General features: G+C 38.3%; 1 protein-coding gene across 1 annotated transcript in view; it reads right to left on the minus strand.

Annotated features, from left to right (window-relative positions):
- agps (alkylglycerone phosphate synthase) overlaps positions 1 to 12,318 on the minus strand; it is a 43,145-nt gene extending 30,827 nt beyond the window's left edge. Inside the window, exons 1-7 of the mRNA XM_041807671.1 lie at positions 12,054 to 12,318; positions 5,752 to 5,841; positions 4,505 to 4,595; positions 4,278 to 4,398; positions 3,269 to 3,343; positions 2,200 to 2,271; positions 1,740 to 1,819 (exon numbers count right to left, since the gene is read on the minus strand). Coding sequence (XP_041663605.1) covers positions 1,740 to 1,819; positions 2,200 to 2,271; positions 3,269 to 3,343; positions 4,278 to 4,398; positions 4,505 to 4,595; positions 5,752 to 5,841; positions 12,054 to 12,241 — 717 coding nt within the window. The 5' untranslated portion in view covers positions 12,242 to 12,318. The remainder of the gene's footprint in view (positions 1 to 1,739; positions 1,820 to 2,199; positions 2,272 to 3,268; positions 3,344 to 4,277; positions 4,399 to 4,504; positions 4,596 to 5,751; positions 5,842 to 12,053) is intronic.
- Between the last annotated feature and the right edge of the window lie 3,774 nt (positions 12,319 to 16,092).

Consider the following 16,092-nt stretch of genomic DNA (forward strand, 5'->3'; position numbering starts at 1 on the left):
ATTCATTGATCTGACATAGAGGTGGGCAGTAAATCAGTTTTAATACCATCACCGGTAAAATTTTTGCCACAGAATGGATCTTTGCAACACCGCCATCACTGGTTTAAATGCCTACACTGTGCTGTGACACCTGCGAGTGATTTGTGACAGCTCAGGCTGAATCCAGTCAATACAACGTTTAGCTCTACTATTATGAGTAGCCAGGTAACTAACCGGATGTCAGCCACTCTTGCCGTTGAAAGTAAGCACGCTTGGCAGGCAAAAGACGTGTTTTTTCCGTCAAGGTTTCAAAAGTTTGACGTCCGTACCTTAACAAAGTCAATGTGCCGTCTCTGTCAGCCTGCCTGGGGCTTTAACACAAGCAATGTGCTGCTTTGGCTGGTCTTGGTTTTTCTAGAGCCCAGCGCCGCAGCTATTCATCTTACAATGGCTTAAACAACCATTTAAAGGTCTATTTTAACTTTTGACGTTCTTTACTAAGTCCACGGTGAGTCAAAGATCCAGGCTGCGATGTTAAATGAGGTCAGAAAAGCTGCTGTAAACTAGCTGCAAAAATGTTTCAGTACAGCTGCCTAAGCTAAGATAACTCAGTGCTAAACATAGTTCTTCAAGTTTGAAGTTTTCATCAGTTTTCTTTTTTCATTTAGTTTTTTTTATTTTCAATTTAGCATTATTTAGTTTTGACCGCTGGTTGGTTAATTAAGTTTAGTTTTTATTTAATGCTTCATTTCTGTTTTTTTTAAGCAATAAGGGATACTTAGTATCAGAAAATGTAAACATCATACAATAAAAAGAATCAAATAGGTTACTTTTTACTTTATTTTTATATTTTCAAACCAGAGATTTGAATACAACTCAATCCCTAAAATTACCACTGTGTGAAGTCTCTTCAATCAAATCAAAACATTTTACACTCCCCAAGCTTGGGTGTACATGTCAGACAGTCTGCTGCTGCCAAAGACTAAAACTAAGAATATTTTGTCACTAATTTTATTTTTATTTTAGTCTGTTTTGAAAGCACATATTTAAGTTTTAGCTTTTTTGGAAAAAGTTTAGTTTTATTTAGTTTAGATTAACTAGAATAATTTTAATGTTTGAGTTTTAGTTATAAACAACTATTTTGACCTTGGCAGTTGGAAATGCCTGTGATAGCAGCCCCTCTGTTGCTTTATGATATTCATGTTTTGTGCTGCTTACTTGTCAGGAGCCGTGATTATACTCTCTGCCATCAGCTGTGACTACAACTATGTTATAGTTCAATCGCCAAAGCTTGAAGATCCTGTTCATAAAAATACACTACACAAGGTGTATTTACTAAACAGTAAACTGATGATCTGGTTTCATAGGAAATAAACTATTATGAGGAAGCTGTGAGTAGCCAACAAGATAAAAAGACACTACTGACAGCCAAAACATTAAGTAAATACACAGTATGGGATGCAGTATTTGTTGAACAGAGTCCTCAATCCAAACAAGAAATAAACATCGAAGATAGCTGGAGCTGAGTAGTGCGTCATACTTTGCTATTATTTTGTGTGAGAACCCCTAGAGGAGGATTTTATCTACTGTGTGTTTAAATGTAAGCTAAAGCATCAGCCAGTCAGATAATATGTCATGTGTTTTAGACACATGGATCTAAACGGACTGATTTGTATGATTTATGTTCTACTTCCAGCCTCTTGTTTTTACTGCAGACAAAACCTTTTGTCACTCGAGAGATGCTGGTTGTGTTTACGTACCATCTGTGAGGTATCCACAGAGACAATGGAGCGAGTTTCCTCTGCGGGGCACTCTAGTGCGCTGGAGACACTTGTCCCTCCTGAGATAGAGAAACAAGAGTTAGAGTATGAGACACGACAAAGAAGCTTTCAAAAGAACCAGAGGAAAGTATTTTACATGACAGAGTTTCCCGTCACACTTCAGGAAAACAAGAGACTTGTAAATTACATCATGTGTTTTAGATTGATAGCCCAGTAGGACGCCTTTGTATTTATTTTTCTCTTGCTTCATATAAAAACAAATGGAAAAAAGACGTACAATTTTGCCTGTGAACTATTTGCAAAACATTATAAACTTTAAATAATTCTAAATTTCCGAGGCTTCAATTATGAAATAATACCTTTTTCTACAACAGAAGGGTAATAAAGACACAAACTTCACTAAATGTAAATGCATATTATATGAGGGCCTGTGACTCACCTCCGTATGGTATCAAACAAACGTTATGTTTGCATGCCAGTTCCACAATTTTCACCACATCATTGTGGCAGTCTATGAAGACACAGAACATCATTTTAGAAATTAGTGGCTATCAGATATGGAAATTTTTAGTAACCAACATCTACTGCATTCATAAATAAGATGCTAAGATAATAACGAAGGAGACATTGCACAGCAGATAAATACGGCACATAACACTGTGTATGCACAGGACAATAAATAAAAGTATATAGCTGGAGCCATTTGAGCCAGGGGAGCAGCACAGAGGCAGGTTCTGATTCGCCTGATGGTTGTGATCTGTCCAGGGCTTTCCTCGGGCAGAGTGAGACTGCATGAAGCTGTGCTCCCCTGGGGGCGGGATGTGCTGGATCAATACAAACGTGCTTTAGCCAATCATTGAGCCCACATCCATTCACACTGGAGAAGTGAGCGAGTGGGAAGAGATGCAATACCCACCCACATGGATGTGCTTGACTGGCCTCAAGTGCTTTCAGAGGCGGTGAGGAATGCCTGCATACGAGTACATTTTGCCATCCAATTAAACACCCAGCTTCTGCCTACAGATTACAGTTCAACAAGATAAACCTCCATCACAACACTCTGCTTGACTCGGAGCAGACTGCTGAGGAATGCAAATCACAGGTCAAAATATCTATTAGATGCATGGCAAATGAGACAGTATTTGTAGGGAGTATTTTGTGCCTGTTGCGATGAAAGGATACCTACAGTTGCTTAGAGAATTGCTGCCCAATTGGGAGGCTGCTAATCAAGTTTCAGCTATCAGTCAACACTCATTTGCATGATAAAATAGTGCCAGTCATAACAAGAGAAAACCAATCTCAGAATCATAACTCATGGGTGCACTGTGCTGGGCCAGGCCGTGGAGTATTGGGTGTCAACCATCCTCCCCCTGACGCTTCTTATTAAGCCTCCACTCATACATATTAATATCCCAGCCTCTGCAGAGATTAACCCTTTAAATCACCTAAGCAAGTAGTGGGATCAGTGATGCTGCGTGGGAGGAGGAGGGAAAAAAAGATGAACTCACTTGGCCATACGACCATATCAGGAACACGACCAACTTTCCCTTCCCGCAAGGCAAAGATCTCGTGTAAGCAATGGCCTGGAAGACAGAAGAATACAGAAATGAGGCGACAAAAGACAAGAGAAATGCTCATAAAAGTATGAAAAAATAACAAAACTAGGGTGGGGGAATTAATCGCAGATTAGATTAAATCGAAATATGTCCTGCTGGAATGTAAATATCGCAAATGTTGCAATACTTATTTATCTTGAAATGCGTCGAAATAGCAGTTTAATATATCCTTTTTGCAGCAGAAAATTTATGCATATGATGCAATCATTCAAGTGTTATTTTTTAATGGTTTACAACAGTCCTCCTTTTAATGTAGATTTTTCTCAGCTGCCATCAGCTGATAGCCAGCAGATACCAATTATTGCCTCCCACTCCTACAGCCAATCACAGCTCTTTCTCGCAACACAGTATGCATGTGTATTTAAATGACATACTAAACCTTGCTTGCATTAATGCTGATACAGAACGCTGCTGCTGGCAAAGCTTAACCTCCTCCACCCCAGCCACCTCCTTTATAGCGTAACGCTTGTTGCACCTTCATATTAAGATTCATGTAACTATGGATTGATTGTTTCTGAAAGAATTTTATTGTTTTCAATACACAGTGTCATCAATGTACCAATCCGTATTGGGGTTTCTAGCTATGCTAAGAAGCTATGCTAAGCTATGCACCTTGACTAACCCAGGGAGCATGTTTTGAGCAGAGCCTTCTCGATCAAGTAAAACTATATTTCCATTTTGCAATAAAATGGTTAAATGTATGATGAAAGTGTTCCTGACTAAATAAAGGTTGTAATATAGAATGACATATTGCTTGTATTTGTTGAAAAATACATAAGACAAAGAACCTAGAGACAATCGCATATTAAATCACAATCGCAATATTGGGGAAAAAAATCACAAATTATTTTTGCATATCGTTCAGCCCTATCAAAATCCATGCAAGAACAGTACACCTTACCATGGGCCCGAAAAACTCGGTCCTCTGCATCATGGGAGAAGGGGATACCTGTAGCTTTTACTTCTTCCACGAAGGCCTCATTAAGAGTAGGAGGCTGTACTGCATTGCTCGTCAAAGCAGGCTGATTTAAAAAGAAAAATAATCAGCTGTGATTGTCGTAATAGTGATTTAGCCATATTCTTTAGTATTCACTGTAGAGACAGCAGAGAAATATGAATGTGACTCACTGTTGCTGGAGTTTTATGCTGCAAACTGGCTCCAAATGTGCCCTCAAACCAATCCTTCAGAGCAGGGATGATCATACCACTCAGTCTATACCTGAATTATGTGTAAAAGAGGACAAATAGTGTAAAAACCACATCAGGAAGTGATTTCTGTTACTACAAGTCAAAGCCCTCAAATGAAAAAAATGCTTGACTGGGCTTTTTCATTTTGAAATCCACGTCTGTGTCTAATAAGAATAGAGTGTGAGGTTCCAGTCCAGCGAGGTTATTAGGCGAGCACAGCAGCAGTGACAGTACTGTCTGTGTGACCGCCCTCGCCATCCCTTGCATAATTGAGCTGCTGGCACAGCCTGGGCCGGCCCATCAGGGCACTGTGCTGTGCCTTTGTCCAAGGGAGCATGAAAACACACCCTATAATGAAAAAGCCTTTGTCACACTGAGCGCTGAGGAGGAGAACAACATCTCAGACACTCATTCAGCTATGCCCATGCCTCTTTACTCCACGCTGCCCAGGTAGCTTTCCAATCGAGTGGTTTGTAGGAACAGCTTTGCACAGGAGGAAGCCATTTGCTGTGCAACGTCCTGTTCAGCTCAACTCATTACTCAAAATACATCCTCATATGCAATGTGCCATTCCTCTGTGTTTTCAATAGGGACAAGCAGGGCTGTTTCTTCCAGAGGTATGCGTCATGATTACAATAAAAAGGTTCATTCATACATCTTCCTTTGTTACAGAAGACAGGGATAAAGGAGCAGGAAGAGATGCTATTTTCACTTTTTCAGAACAACTGGCTTTATTTTTTGACAGTCTAAATCATTCAAAATATTTTTTTTTCTGGACAACTGAATAGGTGTTTGCCTTCACCTCCCCAGAGACCCATCAATAATTACAAACATGATCTGTTCCATTTCAGAACAGATTGAAAAGTGGTTCCTGTTAATGAGCTGCAGACTTTGGGAGTGCTGAAAATCACTAACAGTAACCTTCTCTGATTACAATGTGCACTTCAAATGCCAGCCACTGGGTGGCAGTAGCACCACATTGTTGTGAGCGTAGGGAGGCAGCAGCAGGGATCAGAGTGAGAGCACTCAGAGAATGATCAATGTATGGCTCAGACTGAAAACACATGAATGATGAAGCTAGACCTAGAGGCTGAACTAAAACAAGATAAGAAGCTGTGAATGAGACCTAATACTGTGTGTTTTCAGAGTCACAGTATGTCTAACAGAAGTGATGTGATACGCCGTACCTTTTGCCGGTAAATTCTGCCTGCCCCTTCTTGTTGAAGAGGAATCTTGAATCACTGTATCCCCAGCCGTTCCATTTCATAATCTCCTGCCTGTGGGAAAACAAACAGTTTCAGTGGTTAAGTTACAGACTCCTACACATTACAGTGGAGTTAAGACATGAGACACCTTTGAAAGATGTTAAAAAAGAGGTGTGACAGAGATTCCACTGACTCCATTACTCTCCACTGACATTAGCTAGCAATGTGACCCCGACAGAGAGGAATATTTCAAAGAACCGCTCAGACAGTCTCCTCATTTTATTCAGCCATTCATGGACATTGTTTCCATCATAGATGGAGCTTTGGCAAATTTACAATATGGGAGGATACAGACGGACACACCTGCAGTACTCCCTTGTTGTTTCTTCACCATTACACGCACTGATCTGCACACAAGCTAACAAAAGCATGCGGCATGTTGTTTATATGATCAAGAAGTGACAAATTAAAACAGAATTTCTATGCAGAGAGGCCTGCAGACACTCCCTGAGCTGTGAGGCATCTCCCATCTGACACATTCAAATATTCTACATTAATGATCCCCTGCAGGCACACCTATACGCAGCTTCTTTCAATACTGCTCAGGTTTATGTGATAAGGGCCAAACGCGTCTCCTGTAGTCACACCCTTCAGCTAATTATTTATTATTTAATGTTATTTAATGTTATGCTATTTAATGTAGGGATGCATAATTCTAGATTTTGCTTGATATCTGATCTGATATGCCTTTATTTACAAATTCATTTTAGGCAAAAGCGATATCGATTCCAATATCTAAATGCAGTCCAGGCCTAAAACTTTAGTCCCTGAGACACACTTATTACACACTTATTATTAAAAAATTAGGATGAACAAAGAAAGAAAAATAAATCCACAAAATTATTAGAAATATGTCTGCAATTACAGCAAATATAGACCAAAATTTACAGCCAATATATATATTTAGGCTTTAAATATCTTAAGAAATGTTCATATCTGCTGTGAGCAACATATCACCGTGATAATACTTTGCAGGCCTAGCATAATGTTTGGATATTTTCAAACAAATATTGCAATCCAATAACCGTTTAAGGTTTTTTAAATATGTAACAACAGCTTCGCAACTAAAGCTTATGTAAGCAGAAAAAAGGCGATGGGGGGGTGGTGGTGAAAGATCTGTGACTTTAAAGTTGTATATTTACAAGAAAATAAACTTAGAATTTCAGGTTTTAAAAAGTGGTGAATTTACAAGGAAAAACTTCAAATTTCTGAGTTCAAAAAGTCTTAAATTTTGATATAAAGATTTTAGCATCATAAATTTACAACAGAGTAAAATCACTGATTTAAACAAAATCAAACTGAAAAATCTGAACTTTATAAATTCAAATATTTGAATTTTTGGTTCACATACATTCACAACATTTAAACTAAAAAAAGGCCTACTAATTTTCTAGGAAAGTAATGACTTTTACTTTGAGAATTTAGAGGGTTTTTTCCATGAAAATCACTAAATCCTCTTTATTATCTTTTTTTTTTTTTTTTTTTTTTTTTTTTTACAAGGCAGCCCTAATATGGTGTCATGATAACAGATAGTATATGCATAGATCTGTCAAAAACAAGTGTTTGTAGGCACATTATGATGGGATATTCTCAATGAAAACTATTAAAATTGATGTGTCATTTTTCCAAGTGGGTCCAGAGCAGCTTAGCTTTTCTTAGATATAAGTAGGGCGGCCCTAAGGAAAAAAGGCTGGGAAGCACTGGTCTAGATTATACAAAATCATTTGCAATAGGGATGCACAATATTATCAACATAATATCCATATCAGCAGATATTATTTAAAAAACATACAAACAAGTATTTATCTGCAGATATGAAAATTACTGCTGATGATTACAGCCAATATCGATAATACATATCAGCCGTATAAATCATCAATCAACCTTAAAGATGGTAAAAAACCAAAACAAAAACATATTAAAGTACAACTGTACCATTAGTTATAGGTGGGTGCCTAACACTTAAGGGGGCTGACTGTGAGCCCTGAACTTTCTTGAATAAAGCCACATATGTGAATAAAGCTCCAAATGTAAAACAACTACCAGACTGTCTACATCCCTGCTCCTCTCTCAGCTCTCTTTGACTCAGCCTCTCTTTGAAAAAAAGATAATTGTAATTCTTTCCAGTAAAAAGAGGTGCTTTAATATGTTATTGGCTAAAAGAGTTTGGAAACATCAGCATATCTGCTGTCGACACAGTCCAGTATTGTGCATCCCCTTCTGACCTTTTGGTATCAAACATTGCCAATGTTTTTGTGCAGTTTAGACAATGTGCAAGAGTTTTTGATGAAGTTATTCAACTCTAGAGTTTGGTGTTAATTGGGTTTTTTTCAGATACCAGTGCTAAAGTAACACTTTTTAGAAGGCAGCTGATAATCGGCAGCTGAATAAAAGCTGTCTTGGTATTGTAGATGGTTCAGAAATAAGATGCCAATAAACAGTTAAGTATGAGAAACAGGTGTAACTTCTTCCTATCATGTATTTCGTGCTTTCCTTTGGACTGATGGAGACCAAATTGGGCTGGTGAGGTACCAAAATGAAGCACTGAAAACTGTCCTGGATTTTGGTAGGATGGGTATCAGACATGTTGATAACAATACAACAATTAAAAAATAATTTTTTAAAGATTTATTTTGGGCTTTTTGTGCCTTTATTGATTGAGGAGACATGCAGGAAAGGGCAACAGGTCAGATTTGAACCAAGGCTGCCCATGTACATGGGGCACACCTTAAACCACTACGCCATCTGTGCCCTCTTAGTATCTGATTTTTATACTTATCCCTATTGAACTCCTAGGCTCCTATCTGTAAAAGATAGATATAGTTTTTGAGTACTGTCTAATGCTACTTTTCTTTAAAATAACTTAGTGTACAGTATTGAAATATTGAACGTTTTGACAACCTTACTTTGCAGTGCATCTGTGCTGTACGTAGGAGCGACATCTATCTTCTGCTCACAGATCAAAAGATAACTCTTAGGATGGGATGCAAAACAGTAGGGTAAAAAAAAAGCTATAACGATGATAGATTCCTGGTAAACTAAATCACTAAATCAAAGTTCAGAAATGAGAGAGACACACTAGCCACTTGCAAAAGGCCTACTTAGCTGCTGAAAAACATAATGATAAAGTATGAATAAATGGGGTGTGAAAAGGTCAAGAGGTATGCTTTACTGTTGCTCTTACTGAGGTTGACTGCTTTGTCTCCTAAAAGTGCTTTTTGGAGGTTTATTCCTTATCTGGGTAACACAGGAACTGTGTTTAAAGATGAAAGATTATTTACTGACATTGAGGCCTTTGAGGCAAACTTGTTTTGTGTAATTTTAAGCTGTACAAATAAAATTCCATTAACATGACTAAACTAGACCTAGACTCAAGATATGCAAAAGGGAAAGAGAACAAATGGTCTCATGACTTTTACGCAGACAGAGTCTTTGTGAACAGTATTGTGGAAGTATGAAAATTTGATTGCAATTCCTTTATCAAAAAAAGCATCACAATATGTACACTGTCTACATTTTCAAGTAGAATAGTGTTTCTGTAAATACCAAAGATACTCTGGAGAACATAATAACAGATGTAAGTTGTTACTGAACCTTAACCTCTCAGCTGACTTGAGGTAATGGGAGGCATGCACTGACACATCTTTAATGTGTTGCCTGTGATTTAACTAGTGATGTGTTGTCCGTGAATGGGATGCTACAAAGAGCTGTCTCTTTCACCTGAACAATAGGGTCCAGATCCCATTTGAGAGACGTTTTAAGTTATATAATGATAACAATATTAATATAACTGTTATTAATATTGTTATCATTATGTTGCAACATTGTTATATATCAGATGTCAAAAAAATTCAAGTATAATTGGAGTAAATTACCACCACAAAAATCAACCAAGTATCATGACATTTCTAAATTGGCAGGTCAAACGAAGCCAAACCGGTACACAAATGTAGAGCTGTTTGAGAGCCGATAGAGGTGGCCCTTCTTGGGGAGTGGAACCAAATCAGTGTTAATTTTGTTGACTAAAACTATGACTAAAAATGTTCGTCAACAGCCTTTATTTCCATGACATAAACTAAACTAAGACAAACAAAAATAGATCTTTGATGACTAAAACGAACAAAAACTCAGTTTAGTTTTTGTCAAGATGACTTCAACTAGACTAAAATGCAATGTAGTTTTTAGCAAGCATTCAAAATCCATGATATTTCTCCACTGTTGGTGAATCTGTCAAAAAACAATGCAGCTGTATCTATCCTGCCTCTCAGCTGTAGAAAGCAGGGACCCCAGGTTTGGCAGGGTGCATAGAACACACTTCCATGATTTGGTCCCAGATTTAGGCAAGAAAATAAATGCTTAGACTAAAAGTAAAGACTAAAATGTGAGGACCTTTTATGGACTAAAAGTAGACTAAAATATTTTGTGTTTTTGTCGACTAAAACTAGACTACAACAAAAAGAATAGAAATGAGTAAAATGTGGCTAAAACTAAAATGCATTTCATTTAACGTCTAAAACTAAGACTGAAATTAAAAATAACTGCCAAAATTAACACTGAACCAAATGAATCACTAAAAGAGCCAGAACTGTCATAACTAGACTAAGAAATTAGTCATGAATCTGTGAACATGTAATGCAGTTTAATTCAACAGCTCTAAAGCTAGAGCATATTTAGGATCGTAACAGTTTTGTAAGACTGCAGTACCAAAATGTTTTTCTTTACCTTCATACAGGCAATATTCATAATGGAGCATTTGTATTGATTGCATCTGTTTCACCTTCCCGACTGGAAAGTTAATAAACTCACCCAAGTGGAAGCATAAATATCAGCTTGTCAATGTATGCAGGTCTTGATGAATGCTTCTAACAAAAATGTTAATAACACTGAAGAAACACAACCTGTAATTCAGGATTCTTGGCTGAAACCACACGACTAGCCATACCAGAAAGGTAGCAGTTAGAATTTCTGCAAAGGAGTGAAAAGCATGAACTGAGGAAGCCTCTGGTAACTCTGAGAAGAAACAGTGAATATTTGTTATTTCATAGGTACAGCAGTGTGTGGTCATGTTTGATCAGACAAGGGGCATGGACAAATTTGCTCCTGAAGTGTACCTACTCATCAACTTTCCCTTGTTTTTGTTGGATAGACATGAGGTATAGCTTTCCAACTGATGTCTTAAGTATTTTGGTTATAATATGTTTGAGATGATACTAGTAGCACTTTAATTCACAATTAAACTTAAAAATAGACGGGAGTATGATCCTGACATGTGACCGAATCCCCTCAGAGTCACACTGACCGTAACATGACATGATGAAGTTCACAGGACTAAACGCTGATGCTTTTTTGAGTGGTTGATTTTATATTTAGCTTCAGCTGTTTTCTCAAACTGACACTAGATGTCAGCACAGCGTGATGCTTTACTATGAAGAACCGAGCTGCTAATAGGTCGAAAGTCAGACCACTGCTTGTCCTAGCCAATCAGATCAACTCGAGTTCAACAGAGGTTTCTGTCACGAATTGGAGGTTTCTTTTTCATTTGGTCAATTACCAAACAATCTCGTGTACGAATTACAAAGTAAACGCCCTTAATAAGAGGAACCCGTTACCACATTCATATGCTAACCAAATTAGCAGCATTTGTAGCAGTTTAAATAACGGTTGCTAGTGTGGTAATAAAAGACAAAACTGATGAATAAAACAACATGTAATACCCGTGGTCATTACATCGGCTACAGTAGAGGGTTAATCAAATGAACTGTCGCAAACTTAATTCAGTGAATGTTGTGTTCATCATCTGGAAAGAACCAGAAGCTTAGCCATATCTAAACAATACAGCTTTAAGGGTGTTTTCGCCGGGGAAATCTCTCATTTAACGACTTACATAAACTAAGACAAGCTATGGAATAAGCTTCTTCTCATAAACTTTGACAAAGTCCACCACAACAACGTTGAACTCCTGAGAGTGAACCTAGCCGCACCCACTCTTAGCAAATGAATGCCTACTCTATAGCCCAGAAACGTTAGCTAGCAGGCTAATTAAAACCAGCTTCAGCCGTATGTGCAGACGTTGCTAATGCTCATGTAAGAGAGGGGAGAAAGTCTGCTTGTGCATGTTATCCTCTTAGTTCTTGTTAAGACATTCGTCCACGGTTGATTGACTTAAAACTAGCAAAAGCCAGAGATGATGGACCCTCGTCCACCGCTCCATCACAGCCTCGTACCTCCTCCTCGGCACCGTCTTCCCTTCACTGGACGCATCAGTCTTGCTAACTTGGCCTTTACACTCCGCGGCGAGGATACCCGAGTCGTCGTCCACAGGTCTCTGTAGATGCCCGGCTATTATCCTCAGTCTTTGCTGTGCAATCCGCTGCCTGTCGGAGCTGCCATCGCCGCTGCTGTTGGACGCCATGCTGCTTCCGTGTTTGTGAAGGGAGGGAGCGGATCCATGAGCGGGCCGGGCCGGCTGTCAGAGGTCAGCGCAGGGAAAGTGTGCTGCATTCAATGTTAGTTGGAAATATCACACTCAAGCTAAGGAATGAACTGAATAGTGGCAAATGTTTTTAAACTAGGGAACTGACCTTGTATGCTCGCAAAAATATGTCGTTTGAACGCTAAAAACAAATTATATGCTTTTAACATTTAATAAAACTTATGAGTGGTCTAGTTACGTTTGATTGAGGTTTACAAATATCGAACAAAAAATTAAATTTCAATATAGCGGGATGGACACACAAGTAACCTTTCAACTGTTATAATAATCTGATTATACTTACAGGTTTTTACCATTGGACATGCAAGACATCTACTGATTTAACCTCCTGTGTTTGATATCCCCGTTATATTTTTGCTGTAAGAAATTTTTGGACTTAAAATTACAGGGCATGAATAGATAAGGGTTAATTATATGTTGGGACCAACAAAATGAATAATACTACTTAAAAAGGGTTGGTGATTCTGTAAATTGCTTAAATATAATAGAGTTTAGAAAAATAGTAGGTTAAGTTGTGTAAATTTGGAGCAATTTGGAGGACCTGAATGCACCATTCAACGTATTTCCCAGCATGCCTAGCGTTATACGACTGGTTACATACGCTTCATTGACTGTGGAAACTGGAATTTACTGTTAATTTGCATAGCTGTTACAAGATAACTAAATGAATTTAACTTTCCTGTTAGTGCCTAAAGTACTTATGAGAACAGAGAATGGCGTTGAAGAGATTATCAGTCATTTTTATACCAAAAAGATGGTTTAGTTTTAATGAAATAAACGTTACAAACATAGCCTATGTGGCATACGTAATCAACGTACATGGGTCAAATTACGCGCTTGAAATTAGCATTAATTATTTAGCCGTTTATTCATTTTAACTGTTACAAACTCGGGTGGGCTCACAATTAATACAAATATGAAATAAGTGAGCTATAGAATAAGGTTTTGAATGGTCTATTTCAGTATAATGTAGGCCAACATATGTAGCCTATTTACTAAGTAGGCCTAGCAAAATCTAAGTAGATAGCTGCTGTTTATGATACATTTGGTGGCTTTATTATAAATAATGTCACTTTTTCTTTTATTAAAGCAGCACTATAGGTGTCAACGCTCCTTGCCTGCTTAATTTGTAGGGTTTTGAAACCTGAAAGTAACCAGAAACAACGAGACTTTACTGTTTACCCCTACACCTCACCTGACCAGCGTGACTACTGTTTCCATATGGCACACCGCGGTGCCCTTAAAGTTATGATTTAACCCAAGCCTAAAACACTCAAACAACAAAAACACTTCTTCAGAATACATATTAACCTGGGTGAAACTCTCAAAAACAAGACAGAGGCTGTGAAAATTCTTCAATAGAGAGAAAACTTTATTAAATAACAGACCATTTATCACCAGTATGTTTGCAGCATGCAGTCAACTTAAAAGTCCAGATGTTTGAAGATTTATTCCCACAGGTTTAAGTATTAACTCCCAAAACAAAGTTCTGTAATGCACTGACTGCGAGCAATCAGAGTCTAAGTGTATCACAGAACTTTATTTGGAAAGCCACAGTGCCACCTCATAGGTTTGTCCTTGTGCAGGACCTTATCCTTCTCATGAATGGGTGCTCCATTGACCTGCACAAAAAGCGAGAAAAACAGGGTGTGCACTTTGATTATCACACTTTTCATTGTACTTATTTCAATGCAAAACATATTACTACAACAGAATAGCTTATCTATTATATATATATATGACTTCCAAGTGAGTGTAGTATATGTCAAGAACTGGGCCTACAGAAAGGCTTGCTGTGTGGTGAGTCTTCTGTGGAGTAGCACTGGTAAAAAAGTAGAAATGGACTCTTTTTACACATTGTTAGCTCTCCACATGATAGATATCAAATGGCTAATTATCAATAGAGCATGTGCAACAGTTATTTCATGCTTTCTTTAAAAAATGACCTAATATTTATTTACTTACCCCGTTAAGCTTCACCATCTGTTTGGTTACAAATTTATTAAACAGTCTCTAGATCAGCTGGCCTGTTTGAACTTTCCAGTTGTGTGATATCTTTTACTGCAGTGGGATTACTTCACTCCTGTGCTCATGTGTCATTGATTCTACCTGTTGAGCTTTTGCAACTCTGTGAGGTGAGCAGGCCCTGCAGAAAGAAAGCTACACGGCTCAAAATCGAAAGATATGATAGAAATGAGGAAAGTGCAAAAAGCTGAAGAGGAGTATTACGTTGTGTCAGTTTGAAGCTACTTATTACACTTGCCACTTTAACAGTAAACAAGAGACAAACTTTTAAAGTGCTAAATAACACAACTAAATAAAGACTTTATTGGGTATATAATCATCTGGGACACGATTAACACATAAGGTAATGTGGAAAGGGCTAGATAAGTCATACTGTACCTGATGTAGGTAGACGCAAAGGAACCAGCTGCAATCCAACACGAGGGGGCAAGTAGTCTGGATCACAAAATGAAAAGCAGAAAGCGATGAGAGGACATCGCAGGCCATCGCTGGATTCACTCTGCAAACGCCACTTTTCACTGCGGTCGGTGTCCGTGTGCGGACTTGCAGCGCTCCGGTCGTAAGGTGGCTGTCGCCGCTTTTACCTTTTCTTCCCCCAGTCCTGTGCACTTCACTATATGCAGCTGGAAGAATGTCGACGTGGAGCTGCCAAACGTGAACGCGTGCTCATGAGCGCGCAGGAGAGAGAGGGGGGGAAATAGGTTTTTTAGTGTAATTTCACGCAGTGGCACAGTGAGCTGCACTTTAGTGCGAGCTTCTTCACAGATAGGTGCCAGAGCCCGGACACAGTCTGTTTATTACCGTGGCATATTTCTAAAGTCACTTCATTATATCTGGATCCGACTCCTGACTTACGCTGAGGTGTCAGAATGAGTCGAGTTGAATTAACTTTGAGAAGCCTTAACAACTTTATCAAGAAGCAGGCTTAGAGTGAAACACTTGAATTTGTGAGTAAAAGGTAGCTAACCAATGGAAAAATATCTTCTGTCAGCTCGTGCTGTGGCTTCTGTATTAGCCTAGTAGCTTACCATTAGCGTTTATGATAGATTAGTATTAAAATGAAGAGACAGACCTAATTTGAATGCCACATTTCTCAGAGAGGCTATTACTGTGGTTGTTTTAAATCAACAGCGTAGAGTTCAGAAGCTAAACTTTGTTACAGTGTAGGTCAAACTTTAACAAACAAGTCTATGTCTCATTGTAAAGTCCTGTAAGTGTACTTTGTATTTACGTGACTATCAGCATCATGAATTACTAAAAGTACGCCCCTAAACCCAATTAAGTTATTCTGGAAAATGTTTTGGGAGCGTAATTTAAGCATCCTAGTTCAATGTAACAATGCAATATTTATTTTAAACTTACATAACTAAACTTTGTGTTAATAGTTGAACTGATTTCTTTTAGCATATATCAAGCTTTTGTTTTCTCTACTGAAGTCTATCAGTTCCCACTGAATCCTGGTTAGATGGGAAAGGTGAACTTTCAAGACTTACAGGATTATAAAGTAGCATCAAGTGCAAGCAAACACAAGTAGACCTAATGGTTAAGAATGTACTCCAAACTGGGGCTATAAGTAGAAAGTAAGCTAAATGTAAATACTGCTGTTGTTGTGCACACCAGTCTTAAGTGGGTGAATATACTATGTAAGTACTCAGGGGTGTATAGGGATTTTGGGTCCCCAGAAAGAATACTGCACAGGACCCCCCTTCACTGGCTAGACAAGCAAGAAATGTATTTTTGAACCA

Source organism: Cheilinus undulatus, linkage group 15, assembly GCF_018320785.1.
Source record: "Cheilinus undulatus linkage group 15, ASM1832078v1, whole genome shotgun sequence".
In the NCBI taxonomy this organism is placed as follows: Eukaryota; Metazoa; Chordata; class Actinopteri; order Labriformes; family Labridae; genus Cheilinus; species Cheilinus undulatus.